At 36.9% G+C, this 18,753-nt stretch overlaps 1 protein-coding gene across 6 annotated transcripts in view; it reads left to right on the top strand.

Annotated features, from left to right (window-relative positions):
* ATP9B (ATPase phospholipid transporting 9B) overlaps positions 1 to 18,753 on the top strand; it is a 230,711-nt gene that overhangs the window by 42,864 nt on the left and 169,094 nt on the right. For 4 of the 6 annotated variants that reach the window (XM_078393511.1, XM_020781634.3, XM_020781632.3 and 1 more), the window contains exons 3-6: positions 4,412 to 4,562; positions 8,073 to 8,186; positions 10,408 to 10,516; positions 16,368 to 16,426. In XM_078393511.1, the coding sequence (XP_078249637.1) occupies positions 4,412 to 4,562; positions 8,073 to 8,186; positions 10,408 to 10,516; positions 16,368 to 16,426 (433 nt within the window). Of the gene's footprint in view, positions 1 to 4,411; positions 4,589 to 8,072; positions 8,187 to 10,407; positions 10,517 to 16,367; positions 16,427 to 18,753 lie in introns of all 6 variants that reach the window. The other 2 variants (XM_078393510.1, XM_078393512.1) reach the window with 2 other exon arrangements.

Here is an 18,753-nt window from a genome sequence, read left to right as displayed (position 1 = left end):
TCTTTGTTTATTTTTTTATTTCAGCTTCTAGAATTCTCCCAAGAGTTCCAGCCCATAGACCCACACCTATTGACATTACATTTTGTTCCCCTGTGGCAGAGCCTACCTTGGAGCCTTGATGGCTGTCTCAGGTCTTTCATCCTGTTGTTAATGTACCAAAAACAAAAACAAAACAAAACAAAAAAAAACACCCCAAAACATTGCCACTGTACTTTCTGGGAATTAATTATAGACTCACTGCCCTTTAGGTTCTATAGAGCAGTGGTTCTTAACGTGGGCGATAATGCCCCCCAGGGGGCGATTTCATTTTTCCGGGGGGCGGTAGAATGAAAAGGGGCAGTGTGGGGGCGCTGGAGCAGAAGGGGGGCGGTAGGGGGGCGCTGGAGCAAGCCAAACCTGTTAAGATGGCTGCAGCCTTTTTACAGTGTGCATGAATATATATTTTTCTCCAATCTTAATTTAGTTTCAGAGTTTTTGTCTTGAAATTTTTAGTTCCTGCATTGTGGTTTGTTTTTATGCCCTTTTAATATTTCTTTTTCCGTCTTAAAATTCGCTTGCAACTAAATCATTAAATGTTACTTTTTGGGGCATTTTCTTGGAATTGAATTTTGTTTTCAGGGGTCATTGGATTTAAGTGTCATAAATAGATAGATAGATAGATAGATAGATAGATAGATAGATAGATAGATAGATAGATAGATAGATAGATAGATAGATAGATAGATAGATAGATAGATAGATAGATAGATAGATAGATAGATAGATAGATATCATCGCCGCGGGGAGGGGGGTGATGATAACTTCCTCAATGGCTCAAGGGGGCGTTTCTTTCAAAAGGTTAAGAAACACTGCTATAGAGGATGCCTATTGAAGAACTGCAAACTTCAGGAAAAATCACAGCAGTGTTTCTCTTTTTGTGTGTTAGAGGCAAGGCCTGAGATAGTCATTCAGCCTTCGAGGTGGGCCTTGCTTCAGGTAAGTGGTGTCTTTAGGTTTGGGTCTGTGGGCTTGAATGCCCAAAATTGTTTAAGAATTCTGTTAGTTGGAGTCCAAAAATGAAAGAAAAAGGAAAGGTACATCTTTAGCCTCTACCTTATTGTTTACAAGAGTCAGGGTGGCTGTTATGGGTGTACAGATACAGTGGTGCTTCGACTTACAAATGTCCCTACTTATGACCATTTCGAGTTACGACCAGCTGTGGCCACAAAATTTTGCTTCTACTTGCGACTGGAGCTTCCACTTATGAACAGAAAAAGGCAGGGGGAAAAGGTGGGAAATTCAATTTTTTCAACTGTAGGCGGCGGCAAGGCTGCTTCTTTCTAGCTCTTTCGCCCCAGCAGTTAGAGAGTGTGGGATCAGAGAAGACTGCCTGGTAAGGTAAGGCGCTGTTTTCTGCTTTTAAAAACTCCCAGGTGTTTTTTGCAGCGTGGTTTTGGGCTGGGGCGGGTTATGTTTGTGATGGGTCTTGGTGGGGTTATTTGTAGGTTTTTTATTTTTTTCCATCCACTTCCAATGGGTCTTGGGGGGGTTGGTTGCTTTTTGGAATGTTTTTCCCCATTTCCGATGAGTCTTGGGGGGTTGTTTGTTTTTTGGTTTTCCCCAGATTTCCGATGGGTATGGGGGCGTTTGGTTGCTTTTTGGAGTGTTTTTCCCATTTCCAATGGGTCTTGGGGTTTTTGGTTTTTGGTTCCCCCCTCCATTTCTGATGGGTCTTGGGAGGTTTGGTTGCTTTTTGGGGGTTTTCCCCCATTTCTGATGGGTTTTCCATGCTTCCCTTGCTTTTTCCTTTGTTCTCTGTGCATTTCTGACCTGGTCCCTTTGTTTTCTGTGTATTTCAGACCTGGTCCCTTTGTTTTCTATGTGTTTCCGAACTGCTCCCTTTGTTCTCTGTGCATTTCCGACCTGGTCCATTTGTTTTCTGTGCATTTCCAATGGGTCTTGCACGCTTGATTGCTTCCCCTCTTCAGCCGGAAAGGATTAATTGCATTTCCAATGAGTCTTGCAGTGATTTTTTTGGACAGTGATTTTTTCCCCAGCCGGAACAGATTAATTGCTTTTCAATGTACTTCAGTGGGAAATGGTGCTTTGACTTATGGCCATTTTGATTTACGCCCATCTTCCTGAACCAATTAAGTTCGTAAGTCAAGGCACCACTGTATAGGCAAATTACTTTTAAGACTGGAACTGGAACACATTCAAGTGGATAACTATTGAAGTACTGTAGTGGATTTGTTTCAGAGCCTTGGAGGGTGATTCCCCCCCCCCCACACACACAATTGGACAATTTGTAACCTATTACAATTACTTCAGTAAAGAGGAAATCCCCAGGGAGAAGGGACAAGAGGAGGAGTTTATTCCAGATATTGAGGGCTCTGGCTTCTTGTCAGGGAATGACTTTGCTGCAGCTCTCTTTGCATGTTGTGTCCATCATGCATTAGGAGCAATAACAACCAACCTGTGTCTAAAGAGTTTGTGGATTGATGATTGCGTTTTCTTTATCCTACACTCACTCCAATTCAGACCAGTCATTTCTAAAGTATTTTCCTAAAACTCCCTAGCATCATAACTTTTTATTTCAAAATTGCTGTTTAAGTTTTTCTGGGGGTGGGTGGGTATCTGCTTTCAACATAATCTCTGGTGTTAGTGTTGTGTAAGCCAGTTACTATAAACTCCTCTCCCTCTACTGGTAGAATATCTCACTTCAGCCTTACTAGCGTATAATCTTATTCTGTGAAGGAAGAAAAATGCATTCATTTGTTGATTTTCCTATTTGTTGATGGTAAAGTCATTTGATGCTTCAGAAGGTGAGCTAAGTGTGTCTCTGCTCCTTCAATCTTTCTCAAGCCTAAACTCCAGGGTCATGCTGGCATTGTAGCGCCAGAGTAATGGAGCCTTTTTCTTCTCCAACATTGCCCTTGATGCCACCTGAAGACTGGATCTACAGCAGCATTTCCCAGCCTTGGGTCCACAGATGTTCTTGAACTATAACTCCTAGAAATCCTGGCCAGCACATTCAGTGGTGATTGCTTCTGGGAGTTTTAGTCCAAGACTGTCTGGGGAAGCCAAGGTTGGGAATCACTGATCTCGAGAGTTTCCCTGTTTTCCAGAGCAGGGTTTGTGTGCTTCTGAGGGACTGCAATATTCAAGGAAGATTACACTTCCTCCCCTGCCCTCCTGGCTAATGTCCTGTGTTGGATCTTGTCTAATTGTTAATGGTGGAATCCCCCCCCCTTCTAAAGATCAGGAGGATGATGACGTATCTCTTTTTTTCACACTTGCAAGTGCTACATCTGAGCAGGAGTCTAATATCTTGGGTTTACGTCATTATGGATAGGAGACGGGCACTTATATTAAGTGAGAGATCCAATATATTTTACAACAAATATAATTTTTGCAAAAAAGTCTAATTATTTGTTTATGCACTCTTTTTAAATGATCTGTTTCAATAGGATTTTGTAAGCTGCAGTGACTTTTGATTAGGACAGATTTAAATATTTTGATACAATCATCATCATCATATGCCATCAAGTCAATTCTGATATATCTGTACTTCAGAGTGGGCAAAGTGAGGTTTCAACCCCAGAGTATCATGGCATAAGGTTGGTATTTCACAGTATGGAGACATTTCTGGCCCCTGGATGCCCTGCAGCAGTTGCATAGTAAAATTTTTACCTCCAGGCTTGCCAGAGCTATTCACCCTTATGCTACCTGAAGAAACTTTTCTGTGTAACATTATCCATGTACGTTTTTATTTGAAAAGCAAACATATATAATAACCTTACCAAACAATTGAGCCATATTGTGTACATTAAATAAATCATAGTTATATGCATGTGGAAAAATTAATCAGGTTATTAATCAATTAATTGACTAGTTTGTCTTTGTTTTCCCCTTTTCCAAAGAGAAACTATATAGCCCAAGGCCATTTATCTCCTTCCTTCCATTTTCAATTAGCTTTTTGTTTTAAAGATAATCCAAATGTCTTTTCCATTTCCGTTTGGACTACAGTTGTTGGCGAGGATCCAAAGGGCCACACATATAATGAGACTTTTCAGCCTATCATTTCTGGCAGCAGTTCCTTGCCCAAAAAATAATTGTCTGGAAATGTGGGAAATCTTTGGAACAGATGTAGCAATATTATTTGTTTGATCAAGGTGGGAAAAAAGTGCTTCTCTGGCAAATCATATACATGATGCTTGTTTAAGTTTCTTTACTTATTAATAAAGAAAGAAAAAGCCCTAAGTTGTCTTTAATGGAGTTTTTAAAAATATGCTTTAAAAGTATTTATTGCATTTCAGCAAGGTGTGCATCTGATGAAGTGAATTCCTTATCCCATAACAAATTGGTTGTCATTAAGGTGCCACAAGACTTTGTTTTGAAAATTAAAGGAAGCCTTTCTTTTCCTTTGCAGTTGCTGTGATTGGCTCATAAACATTTGCCGGTCAAAGAAAGAACTCAAAGCACGGACAGTATGGCTTGGATGTCCTGAAAAATGTGAAGAAAAGTATCCAAGAAATGCTATTAAAAATCAAAAATATAATATCTTTACATTTATACCTGGGGTAAGGAAACTAATGCATACTTAAAGGTGGGCTTAGTTTATGTCCTTTATAAATTGTTTGTCTTATAGTTGTATAAACCAAACCTCCTGAAGTAGTAATTGTACAATTATTTTATGTTTTCCTGATGTTTCAGGGATCCTTCTTCTTACAAATTTCCTGCTGAGAAATGTCTTTTGCAGGTACAACAAGCAAGAGTTAATTAGAAGCCAAGTGTTCCGGGGTAGCCACCTCTGAGGTCCTCAAAACAGAATCCCACAGTTGAAAAATAATGTTTTTTCAGGAGCAAAAAAAGAATAACAGATTATATTAATGAACAGTGTAAATATTTTAGCTATACCTACATAATTAAATTGTTCAACAAAAATGGCAATATTTTTAAAAAGCCAAACATGGTACTGTATTTCGTTTTGTGTTTGGAACCAAACGACAGTAAATATTTCCCATTGTCTAAAGAACGTAGCCCAAGTTACATATTTGAAACTTATATTGCCTGCCCAGAATCCTGATGCTTATGTCCACCAGTGTTAAGTGCAGTGGAATAAGTCACAGAAGTGAATTGCTGCTAATGAAGGAGTTACTCTTCTGTTCATCATCATGTGACTGGCAAACAATGAATTCCAGTTGCACTTCCTTAGCTAGTGGAAACTTGTAGAGCTGATTTACACTGCCACACTGATGCTGGTGTACATACACAATAAGATTTTGGCCATTGACTTCCGTGTGATGAGCATCTGATCTGATATGCTTTATTTTAGTTGGTTTATGCTCCTATATCACAGGTGGTATATGTACCTGTCAGTGAATATATTGAATGTGTACAAGTAAAATAACCTCTTGGTTATTGTTGTTAGGAAATAGACCAACCTCTTATTTTTTTCTATTTTCTTTTATTTTGCATTTCTGATCTCTTGTTCCTTACAAAGTTCTGATTTTAAATGCAGAATAAATAGATGTAAAGTTTATTCCCCAGTATAACAAGTGCTACAGATCAGAAGAAAAAAAACATAAAAGTAACAATTGTTTTTATGTAATTGATGTTTATATGATGCTGGCTTTTGTGTTACAGAAATATAACAAAACTGACTAAATTCAGTTTAAAGTAATATTTGTCATTGTCAGATTTGTTTTGGTTTATTATGGTTTTAAAGTACAGAATTTTTTTCAATGCCAACAGTAATAATTCATTATAATATGTTTTGTGGAAATCAGAAAGGGCATAGTTTGGCATTTTTGTTCCTTTTCTAATTTCAGTTAATTGTATTATGACGTCAGCATCAGTTCTTTGGATAGTGAGCCATGTTACCTTCTAATTTAATATTTGACTCAAATGAGTATGAAATAAACAGGCCACAGTGCCTTTTACAGCAGTAATCAATTGTCATGTAAGGTTTTTTTGTTTTTATTTTCGGCAAGATGCTGTGTATTTCAAATCTTACATTTCACTTAGAAAGCAGATTTTATAATTATTATGCATTGTTTTTTTCTCTCCACTAAATGCTCTCTATTCGCAATTCTATTCAGCTAGCTGGCATGTGCATAAATACTTTTTGGATCCATTTCCCACCCCTCATTAAAAAGACAAAAACTTGAGTTCTTAATATGTAGACTATTTGCCTTTGACTGTACTAATATCAGCTGTTTTCATGCAGACAAATAATTTCATCTTCATTGCATGAAACCAGTCTTTCTGGGTTTACACTGAGCTTTTTCCTAAAGGTCATTAAGTGTTCGTTTAGTCATTGATTACTATGTTAATTGTACAATGTGCATTTCAGAGGTTTAAGCAGAATCTGGTGTCCTGCAAAGATCAGTCATGATTTGTGAACACCTGTTGACATAGCATAGTCCAGATGCATTATTAGTTTTGGAATATTTTTCTTAAACTTTTCCTTAGGAAATGGAGTAGTTTGAAAGCATTTTGTAATTGCACAGTTGGAGTCCTATTCTGGCTTTAGTATGAATGCCAATTACAGAGCTATTAATTGATGCTAACTGGGATTTTAAATTAATTAGTGGTGAGAGAAGAAATATTGTTACCCTGCTGAGATTAATTTAGATGAGAATTTAAACATTGTAGAAGAAAATAATCATGTTTCATTGTAAACATAAACACAGTATTACTCCCCCATAGCTCTTACCATTTGTAGATATTCTTTTGGATAAGTAGCAACTGCTAAACCAATTTCAATGTCCTTGCATTGAGATTTCCATAATATGTTGGTTATCTGGAGCTTACATTTGATTGTGCTGTGTTTGTGTTACTCCCACTTGCACACTTTTGGTAATATTCTTTATTTTCATAATAGAAATGGAAATGTATTTAAAATAAAATCAATTACAGTATTAACATTTCCACCCTCATCCCCTCAGGAGACTAGCTAGGGATAATGACAGATTAGAATGACAAGCTATACTATGCAGGTTTTATAGTACAATAAATCCAGAGAAACTATTTTGTATCACTTTGATTGCATGCATGCTATTTCCTTTTATACTGCATTTTATTTCAAAGATGTATTTTTCTTTTTTGTATTCCTCGTTTTTGTTCTTAATGGAGCTACTTAGATAATACTGGATACTGGATCAGACCAAATGTCTAGTCCTGCAGTCTTTTCACACAGTGGCTAATCATTTGCCTATGAGAAATTCACAAGAAGGATGGTAGTATAATCACATTTTCCTGGTCATGGTCCCCAGCAATTCTTATGCGGAACCTTCCTGGTTTTGGTACTGGAGAAAAAAATCATCATGATTGCTAGCCATTGATAGCCTTACCCTTCTTATAGCTGTCCGTTAAGTTCACCTTTAAGTTGGTACTATTAAGATGGTAGTATGACAGTATTTTGTGGTAGTGAATTCCACAGTTAACTTTGCACTTTACAGAAGTACTTCCTTTTATCCATAGTGAATCTCTCAACACCTTTGGTGGGCTTCTGGTATTATGAGAATGAGAGAGGTTTTTATTTTACCTGCTCTCCCCACCCCATGCATAATTTATATACCTCTATCACATCTGTCCTTACTGTTTTTCCAAGCTAAATGGCACCAAACATTCTAACCTTTTCTTGTAGGGGAGTTGCTCCTACCCTTTGATCATTTTGGTTCCCCTTTTATACACCTTTTCTGAGGCCCAACAATAGGATTTGCCAGGTATTAATGAAGTTACTGTTTTCTCAGTTTCAGAACCTTGTATGTAATATATGGTTAATAAGCCTTATCATGAAAGTATGTTGTATTAAAGTATATACTATACTTCAAACATTCTGATGTATGAAGGATATCCTGTTGCAGTAAATGTCCAAGTTACTATAGTTACTCTCTTTGAGTTAAAATAAATTGTTAAAGTTTTATTAAATAAGTACTGTTTATCAGATTTGAAATCTAAGCAAGAGTTCTTATACCAAAATTGGACTTATGTTTGTGTTACATAAAAATATTTAGATGTCTTGAAATGTTTTTGAAAGCACAATTTTCTGGTTTTTTCCCCCTGTTTTTTTCTTTCACTTTCAGGTTTTATATGAACAATTCAAGTTTTTCTTGAATCTTTATTTTCTCGTTGTCTCCTGCTCACAGTTTGTACCGGCTCTGAAAATAGGCTACCTCTACACCTATTGGGCACCTCTGGTAAACAAAAATGCTATCAATTACTTTATTCTTTTAAAAGGATGTGGAATGTGTGTACGTGAACAAAGGCTTGCATTTATTTAAAATGATTATGTGCTAACAGTTGTGAATGAGGTTGAGTTGGTTAGCATATATAAATCAATGACAGTCAAGAAAACTAAATGAGATATGATGAAGAGAAGCGCATGAAAGGAAAAGGAGAAGATCTCTGCACTGTAGAGGTGTTCCTTGTCTCTCAGTCTCAATCAAATATAAGAGTCATACTAATTCTGAATTGGACTGAGGTAAACAAATGTGATTTCAGTAATAATTTGAAGTGTATGTAAAAGATATAAATAAATACCTCATGTCATTTTTGGAAATTTTATCATTTCCCCGCTAGAAAAAGAAGCTGTTAAATTGGAAGTGATATAAGCAAACATTTATAGGAAGACCTCTCTTGTGCTGCCTGAAAACTCTACAGGTTTCTTGTTTAAAAATAAATGACCAGTTGCTAGTATTTTGCATTGCAATCTGCTTACTGTTTGGATATCATAGTTTTTACGGCTGTTACTGTGTATTCAGCAGGTCAGAATAAGAAAGCTCTCATGGCATATTGTCAGATCCCTGTAAAAGTGGGTCAGAGCAATCAATCAATCATATAGAGTTAATGATATCTCTTGAACATTGAAGCAGTCTTTGGTTTAATTTTTGACAAAATATACATAGTAGAGAGCCCCATAAAAGCATCATGTATCAAATGTTGGCTAGATTTTCAGTTTTGAACAAGTTGTCACTAAGATGTTTTGGGCACCTTTTTGCTGATTTATACATTCACAAGATTATGACCTCTTGTTTAGCTATTTTGAAAAGTATTGAATGTTAGAATGTTTCTGACTACAGAGTACAGCTATCTTTTGCTCCACAGCCTAGTTCTCTCACAGTCAAAAGTGATCTGTTTCCCTTCAGAAGACGACACCTCAGTCAAAGCTTCTAAATATGGAGTACATAAACTTGAATGTAACAAGGACGTTACATGTAAAATCAGGAATTTGATTGCAGCACTTTTTTCCCTCGCAAGGGAAACTGGACAGATATTTTATCATCCTTTGATTAAAATTTGGTAGGACCACTAGAATAGCCTTCGTGAATGCATTGAGATAAAATTGTTTCAAGAACTACAGTACATCTAGCAGTTTGACTGCTAGTTGAATACCCTTTGTCTAACAAATGCAGCAAAGGACAGCAGAGTCAGAACACATTTATTTGGAAGTGCCATAGAATGTGCTTCTGGTGTAGGTAGGGAAAAGCGGAATTTTTATCCAAAAAATACCTGGCTTAAAACTGAAATAAAAAGCTAGTATTGGAACAAACAATTGTCATTATTTCTCAAGTTTTCCTTAAATGGTATTAATATTCATAATGAGTATCATTATGTTTTTCAACTTTACGTCTTGGAGAGAAGGTTCTTACATCTATGCTATAATTTGGCTTATATACTCATAATCTGGTTTGAGGCAAGCAATACATTAACATTTCACAAGAAACACTGATCTTTCATTTGTGCCTGTTTTCCACTTGACATTTGGAAGCCAGATTTGCAGAGTAATTTTAAACCATAGTTGGTTAGTTTGAATAAAATGGAAGGCAATGGTTTGTCTCAAAATAAAAAAGGAGTGGGGAGGGTAACTGAGTATGGACAAGGGTCTTACTAGGCTTACTCTGATAGTAATAAAACATGGTTTGGTGTGACATCTGATTCCCTTATGTATTAATTTCTTTGAAAGTCGGTGTAATGGGAAGATATTGGGTAGTATCCAAGTAGAGAACCACTGGTGGATACAGCAGAATTGGATCCCACTCTCTCTGTATGTGCTCCCAATGCTCACTCTGGAAAAAAAACCCCTCTAGAACTAGTGTATTCTGTGAGAGGTGGACATTCTGTTACCCTAGCACAGTTTGGTATTTAACCTAGTTTTTTGTTCTTAAAGTGAGATTATGTGAAATATTTTAATTGTATTTTTTAAAAAGTGTTTATTAAACATTCTGATTGTCTCTCAAATTTCGATCAGTAAGTCTGGAATAGCAGTGATACTGAGAAAGGGGAAACAAAACAAGAACATCTTAAAATTATTTTTCTAAAATGAAATACAGGCACATATGTTTCTCACCGACTAAGTCTTTTGTGTATTTTAATAGAAATATTTTCCATTTTGGGAAATGTTTGTTATATTTTAAACAGGGATTTGTTTTGGCTGTCACAGTGCTGCGGGAAGCAGTTGATGAATTCCGTCGTTACAAGCGGGACAAGGAAATGAACTCTCAATTATATAGCAAGCTTACAATACGAGGTTGGCATTTTTCCCTTTTGAATCATGTACTTCATTCTTATCTGCTAGTCTGAGCTAATTTCAAGCTGTTAAAACCAAAGCATCACAACTTCTGAACCACTGAGCCAAATGCAACTCACTGACTGTATATCAAGGCCTGACTGGTACTTGACAATCTTTTGTATTTTGAATTGCAGGCAAAAAGAGGTGGGTTAGCAATCCCCTGGAATATTGCCATATAAGACTGGTGGGTTTCATTAAACTAGGTATTCACAAGTTTTATAGGTCTGGCAGATGTTACATAGGGAAACAAATATACAGTGGGGTCTCGACTTACGAACGGTTCTACATACAAACTTTTCGACTTACGAACCCGCCCGATAGGAAATTACATACTCAACATACGAACTTCCCTCGAATTACGAACATGAAAAAAGTGCCCCTCCCTCCCCTTAGAGGCTTGGGAAAAAAAGGTCAGAAACTTAAAAATAAATAAAAGAAAGTCACTTACCAGGCCTTGGTAGCCCCCGAACTGCAGGAAAAAGAGCATCAAACAGCTAAAAGCTGGCACCCAGCAGGGAGCCTGGCAGCCATTTTGTGCTTTTCTCTGTTCCTGCCCCCTCCTCTCCCCGCCTAACAGCTGATTGGCTGGCTCTGAAGAGGCTTGGGGAGGCACCTAAAAAGCCTGCCTGTGTGTCTTTGTGCTGAAAAAATCAGCACAACATGCTTTAAAACATGCTTTAAAATTGGCTTCGTTGAAAAAAAAAGATTTCAAAAGTGCTTTTAAAACTGTTCCCTGCCTCCCCCCTCCTTTCCTGACCTAATAAAAAAGGAAAAATATGCCCCTCCAGTGGCAGAAGGCAGAATAGCAGCTTCCCATTAGTTTCCCATTAGTTTCTATGGATGGAAAAGAGCAGATACGGATTAAATGGTTTTCAATGCATTCCTATGGGAAATGCTGATTCGACCTACGAGCTTTTCAACCTACGAACCGCCTTCCAATACGGATTAAGTTCGTAAGTCGAGACCCCACTGTATTGCTAGATACTTCCTAGCATGACATTGGATTGGATTTGGAATGTACACTACTAGTTGAAAATCTGTATATGAATTACAGGTAATGTTTCTTTTGAAGCTTGTTACTTTTTGAATTTTATACATCAAGTTATTAAGTAGTCTCCGTCTCCTTATTGACTTCTTTTCTTGAAATCTCTTTATGTTCTGCATGTTGGGAATTTCTAGTTCCAGATAGTGTGTGTAGTTCTGCTTTGCAGAGAAATAGTGTGACATCAAAACTGGAATTGTGAAACAAGGACACCTTATGAACATTCTTGTCTTTTACAAAATATAGTTTCCTGTAATATCTATCTGTATGTGTGCCTGTCTGTCTTGGTATCCTTTGGGAAAATGGTGGAGCAGGTGAGAACAAAACATACATTCTCTTTTGTCGAAGAAATTAGTCAGCCCTTCCTCACAATAGTAGCTGGGGCAGAATTTGATGTATACTGTATTTGGAAGTGCATGTAAACTATACATCATGTATATACAGAAACTGGGACAAAAATATGATAATGTAGATCTACATTATCATATTTTCATCCCAGTTTCTGCCCCAGCTAGTTGTATCTGGTAATTCATGCTAATAGTTCTGAGCGCTGATTCGCAGTGAAAAGTCTTGCTTTGTAGTTCATGCAATGAAATAGTCATTGTAACACGATAATGCAGGGTATGTTTTCCTCTGAGCGATTGCTGACTAAATTGACAAATCTTCATTTAGTCTTCCCAAATTCCTATCTTGTATTCTTTGAATGGGTGTAGCTGTTGTAATAGAGGGCACTGTTTAGCATTAGGAAATGTATGGTAAAATATGAGAATGATAAAACAGTGTAAATAAGATGGAATAGGAATTTAAAAATCAGCTTGTTTTAAAAAGCAATATTTTTTAAAAAAGCTCCCCATGTAAAGTATACATCTAAAATTAAATTTCTTCTAAACTCCTGCCAAAATAAGTCAGTCTTTATCCATGATATGAGGTGTACAGTATAGTATATAGATGTGGCTCTCAGTGCCACATCTATATACTATACTGTAAAATAAAATAAAATAAATAAAATAAAATAAAAATAAGTGCTGGCAGAGTTTCTGAGCCTATGTCATTTCATGGGGATCTTATATGGATTAGTGGGCTTTCTAATTTTTGCTGTAGGATATAATATAATATATCTTACAGGCATGACTAATTTATTTTGATCTTGGAATCTTGTACATGTTTGCTGTGGTGACATGCCTATTATTATTATTATACAAAACTGGATTTTGTGTGCTCTATCTAAAAGAAGATAAAACATTTTCCTATCTATTACATTATTTACCTAATTTGCTTACCTTGTTTGTGGAGATCTCATGTAGCAATGTATTTGCACATGTGGATTCTGTTCGTTTGCTTATTTTAAAATCATTGCAATCTTCTTTAGCCATTCAACTATAATGAATTATGATAAACACTTAATTGTGTTCTAGTTCTCCATACAGCTTTAGGCAAAGACTTATGCCTTGGTGGACTATAAAGCTTGGATATGCAACCACTTCTGACAGCTTTGGACTTTTTTTATTGCCAATTACACAGATGGTGAAGAGTGTTTTTAGCTAGGGAGATGTGTTTAGAAGGAAAAATAGTTTGCAAAAATAATTTATTCAGTGAGTAGTGTTTTATGTTTTAAATTTTCTTTTTTTTTAAGTTTTAATATAGCATACTTTTCTATGTGTTCTGATGTGTTAGCCAATGATTACTGGTTCTGAGAAATAAAAGGTAGAGTTGTTTCTATCATAACATTTTAAATTACAGTTTTTTACAAGCTATTGGGCACAGGATAAAACACAGCTGAATATGTATGTTTGCAAATGTGATGGAAATAGCCATCCTTTTGACCACATACTGCAAGTGTGTGAAAACATTTTTCAATGCAATTGCATTAAGAAACAACAAAAACAAACTGGATACAATAAGACTTCATTGTTGCTTGGTTATGCTTACATTGGTTGAAATCCTATTTGTAGTGTAAACTAAAGCATAGCTTTCTGTCTGTTCCTCCAAACAAAACACTGCTGCCATGATGGTGTGTGTATGTTCACACATGTGCTCATGCTGGCTTGTTGCAGCAGCACCCAAGAATCACAGCAGCAGTGCTTTGTCTACTAGGAAGGAATCAACAGATAGTTACATTTTGGCTTCCAGTACAAGCAGGATTTCAGCCATTATATCCTTCAGAATAGCAGGTTGTTGATACATAGATGACTTGCCACAATTTTGTTAGGAACATCCTTTTTTGATCAGAGGAGACTAAAACCAGAAGAGGCCACATCATGATTGATGAACAGGTGTAAACCTGTGTTGAACTGTATGTGCAGGTGTGATCCTTCTAGTGAGGTATCTGAGAGTTGTAACCTATGTAGTAGATTGACCTTGGGATGCCCATATTAATTGCACCATCCTTTGCTGATCTGAAACAAGGATCGATAGAAGTAAATACAGTGGTGCCTCGCATAGCGACGTTAATCAGTGCCTTGCATAGCGACGTTAATCAGTGCAGCAAAAATTGCTGCAAAGCGATTTCGTCGCAATGTGATTTTAAAAAGCTCATAGGAATGCATTGAAACCCCTTCAGTGCGTTCCTATGGGCTTAAAACTGACCTTTAAGCGAAGATCCTCCATACGGCGGCCATTTTCGCTGCCCGGTAAGTGAGGAATCTGTCCCTAAACACAGCGGGTGGCCATGTTTTTTACCCGGCAGCCATTTTGGAACCGCCGATCAGCTGGGGGAAAATCATCGCTTTGCAATAATCGGTAAGCGAAACAGGGTACCGATCATCGCAAAGCGGTTTTTCCCCATTTAAAACATTGCAATGCGATCACAAAAGCGATCGCAAAAAGTTCATCGGTATGCGATTTCATCGTTAAACAGGGCGCCTGTTAAGCGAGGCACCACTGTAATGCTGAGATGTGTTTGCATACCAGTAGTATTCTAGCAGCTTAATTTTAGGCTCCAAAATAGATTCAAATGTTATCAGAATACATACATGACTGACAAACAAGGCAAAGTTTCAGGATCTCAACCTTCAGATAAGATGATGATGCCGGTAAAGAAAGCTTATATATTTCTTAAATAATGAATTCCTTTTTTGGGGGCGTGGTCCAACAATAAGACAGATTTCACTTATAAATGGCAGCTCTGGTATGTGAAACTGGAAATGTAAGAGAGCAATTTTAAAACTGATTTGTGAGAAGAAATAAACCATCACTGTGAATTGTGTTAATGCTAAAATCTTGAAATATTTTTGTATATTTGAATTGCAAATTCAAACATCCTTCCAAGGAGTCTTGTCTTGAAATAGAATGTGCCATAGATAGTGTAGTTAATACATACTAAATATTTGCTTATCTTTCATATAAAACAGTTTATTTAAAATGTTTATTTACCTGGTCAAACATATTTGTGCTTCCTGATGCTGTAATCTCAGACATGCTTACTAGGAGGAAATTGCACAGAAGTCATAGGCTGAAATCCTGTTGTGCAGCTTTACATCACATGTGGCTGATGATGTCATCAGCTGCATCCTTGTTTTAGAAATTAAACATTTCAGATTCCATTCCTGCTTGAAGTACCTAAGGCTCCTTGGGACCAAATGTGGGGAAACCATTGGGGGTCATGGGGTGGGGAAAATCTTTAATTTCCAAAGTTTGATGCTAGTGGGATTATTGGCAGTAATTTTCAGTAATTAAAGACTCTTGTTCTGCAGTCCTCCAGTGGCTTCCCCAATTCTGGACCTTTGGAGAGGAGAAATGGAAATTTTTAATTTGTTAAAAAAAACCATTTGGCTGATAATGTTATTAACCTTGCAGGGCATAAAGTTGTGCAGCAGGATTTCAGCCTCTAGGTTTTATATCTGAGTAGACAGATAAAGGATTGAACTGCATGAGAACCAAGGATGACCTTTGTTTTACAATTCATTTTGCTGGTAATATTTCTACACTACAATTTGAAACTCATTTGATCCATGTACTGTGAAAAACTTGCTAATTTATATCTATTCAAAATAAATGGTGTTCAGCATCCCTCAGTTGCCCCCCACCCAGAAATCAGTTTCAGAATTGCTGTCTAATCTTTCATGTTTTAAGTATCACTAGTTGGCATTAACTAGGTTAAAAGTTTGCAGAGAGAGAAAGAATTCCTGCCTGTAAATGCCAAAACAGGTATTAAATGTTACATTTGAACTAAAGTTTTAAATTGTATTTTTCTTTGTACAGTCCTTATTAAGAGAATAGCAAGTACGTCGTATGAATTGATTCCAGTTCTTATCTACTAACATATGCAAGCTTGCATATAGATTTTGAAAGAGATCTGTGTATTCAAAACACCTTAACAGGAATGGGCAGGCAACTAATTGTAGAATATGAATTGAAACTTGGAGTATACGAATGTGCATTTTTTGTCTTGCTTCTATTCCCCCCACACACACTCATAAAACTTAGAAGAGTGTAAAAGGAAATTTTAATTTTTATTCTAGGTGTATAGCAAATAAATTCAAATACAAATTTAGATTGGCTACTGGCATATTTGGTTTTCCTGAGAAAGTTGGTACATCTTAGTTTGTTTATTTTTCATCAAATTGTGTTAAATAAGACCGGTCTTTAACAGAAAGTGATTAAATCATCTTGACCTATAGATTTAAAGTCACTAAGTAAACTCTAAAAATATAATACTAAATAGATTAGAATAATTCCATAAAAGTTAACATGGAATGAAACAGGATTAGAATTTCCATGATTTCCTGATAATTGCTTATACTGATTTCATTTCTTCTTTCCTTAAAGGTAAAGTGCAAGTTAAAAGCTCAGACATTCAAGTTGGAGACCTCATCATAGTGGAAAAGGTTGTTATTTTTAATATATATTTTACATTATCAAAATCTTGTCAGTTTTCTGTTCATCCTTTACTCTGGATAACAACTATTCATTCTGCTCTAAATTTATTGTCATTGCTGTGCCTGGTTTGTTCATTTTGGAGTGGGTTTTGAAACCAGTATACAGGGTGTGCATCTTTCTTCTCCCTCATTTTGTCATAAGGGAGTTGCTACATTTGTTTATTAGGAATTTGTGACTTCCTGACTGTTGTTTCCCAAAATAATAGTCAAATAAATGTGCAAAGACTAATTAATTCATTTTTGTTTTGTTGCAAGATGGAATGGCAAGAGTGCCTGAAGCCAAAAACAAATCCTCATGTGTGATTGGGTTCATTAAAGATCTGAAGCAGTTCCTCCTTTTTGGCAGGAAATGACGACTGAGTCTCTTTTGAAATGTTAACAGATGTACAGTATTTAGTTTAACATTAGATGAGTCTACAACAACTTCTATTGATTCAAAACAACTAAGATCTGGTAACTGTCCAAATTGTGAGGACAATAACTCTGTCTGGAAATTGACAAGATTCATTGAGGGGCTGGACCAAAATGTCTCCAATTGGTGGGTTTCCTCAGTTGAGCACTCCGGACTGCGCATATTGTCCCACAACAAGGGTGTCTGGCTATATATCCCTCCGGCAGTGGATGGTTGAAGGAAGGGTCTGGCCGAATCACCTTCCTTGAGTGACCTTGTCCCCGCGGAAAGACCACGACCGTCCATTCTAGAGCTTCTGCCGATGTCCCCTTTTCTTTAGACTTGTCCGGATCAGGTAGCAACCTTCCTACCTTCAAATTAGAGAAGTCCTCCCAACAACCCACACATTCTATCATATTCGTTTTCTTTTTTCTCCCGCTCTTTTTCCTCCCCTTCCTTCTTTCTCTCTCTCCTTGGTACACTGAACTGTCTCCTCCCACTTTGTTCCCATATATCTTCCTCCCACACGGGCAAAATTAATTCCTCCTTCCCCTTTCCCCCTCTCTCTTCCACTAGACAGATTTTAATCTTCTCCTCTTTCCCCTTTGATTCCCTTCTTTTCCCTTGCTCCACATTCAACTCCTTACTTTCTATTGTCTTCCCTACTTCTATATCTCTCAGATGTCTCTAGCTGGGGGGACAACTCACTCTGTTCTTTCTCCTTTGGGTCTACCACTCCTTCACACCAAGGTCTGGGAAGAATTCAGTGTGCTGATTTTGACCAATAAAGTCCTAAACAACTTGGATACAAGCTATCTCTAAAACCACATCTCCCTTTATGATCCTACCCAAATTTTCAGATCATCACGGGAGACCCTTGTCTAGCAATCCTGCAGATGTACTGGTGGGATTTGGGAGAGGGCCTTCTCTGTCACTGCTCCCAGACTGTGGCACTCCCTTCCACAGGAGGCCAGGCCTTTGCTGTCCTTTAGCAAGCAGGCAAAGACCTTGCTCTTCAACCAGGCTTTCTTTTAATGATTGGCTGTCTAAAGGTGTGTGTGTTTTAAAACAGGTTTGTTATTTTTGTGGATTTTAATTTGTTTTTAATACTGCCTTTATCTGTGAGTTTTAAATATATTTGTTTAATTCTTTTTAAATATTACAATAATTTATTGTTTTAAACTTTTATAGTTCTTATTTTTTAAATACTGTACTCTAGTGTAATTTATTACATTAATCAGAATTTTGGCCACCTTGTGATAGGTAAAAACATACTTGGTCATGAATGCAATTTAACAGTTTATAAACTGAGGCTTTGCTAACAGTCCAATTAGGCATCATTTTTATGGTTACAAAATTTCAAACCGTTCCCTCCTCCCAGCCTTTCACCCCCACCTGTGCGGTTATTTATGCATGCTGTTCTTAAATGACCCAGTCACTGACCTGCCACTTGTCTCCTGTTCAGAGGAATGATGTCAGTGTTTTGTTAGTTTCTGCAATCCTCTAGCCTCATATGTTTTTAGCCCTTCATTGTGGTCCAGCAGACAGGTTTGATTACCATTTTAGCACATATGATGAAGGTATTTTTCAAACACTAACATAAGCATGAACAATTTTAAATATATTTTTATTACAAAGACAAATAACTGGAATTTATAACTGACAGATATGAGAACTCATATTGATTGGTATCCTGCCAGTGTCATGACAGTGGTGAGATTAATTACATCTGATGGTGCATGAGAGAGCTGCATTTTGTCAAGGCTTCAACTTGTTAACAGGCAACAGTTTTAAGGGATAAAGCTAGTAACCTGAGATGTGACTAAAAGGTTTATGTCAACATTAAAAGAGAAGTTGTAAAGATGTATAGTTAATCTATATAAAG

This window comes from Pogona vitticeps, chromosome 4, assembly GCF_051106095.1.
Source record: "Pogona vitticeps strain Pit_001003342236 chromosome 4, PviZW2.1, whole genome shotgun sequence".
NCBI lineage: Eukaryota > Metazoa > Chordata > Lepidosauria > Squamata > Agamidae > Pogona > Pogona vitticeps.
This window is presented reverse-complemented; position numbering and strand designations above follow the sequence as displayed.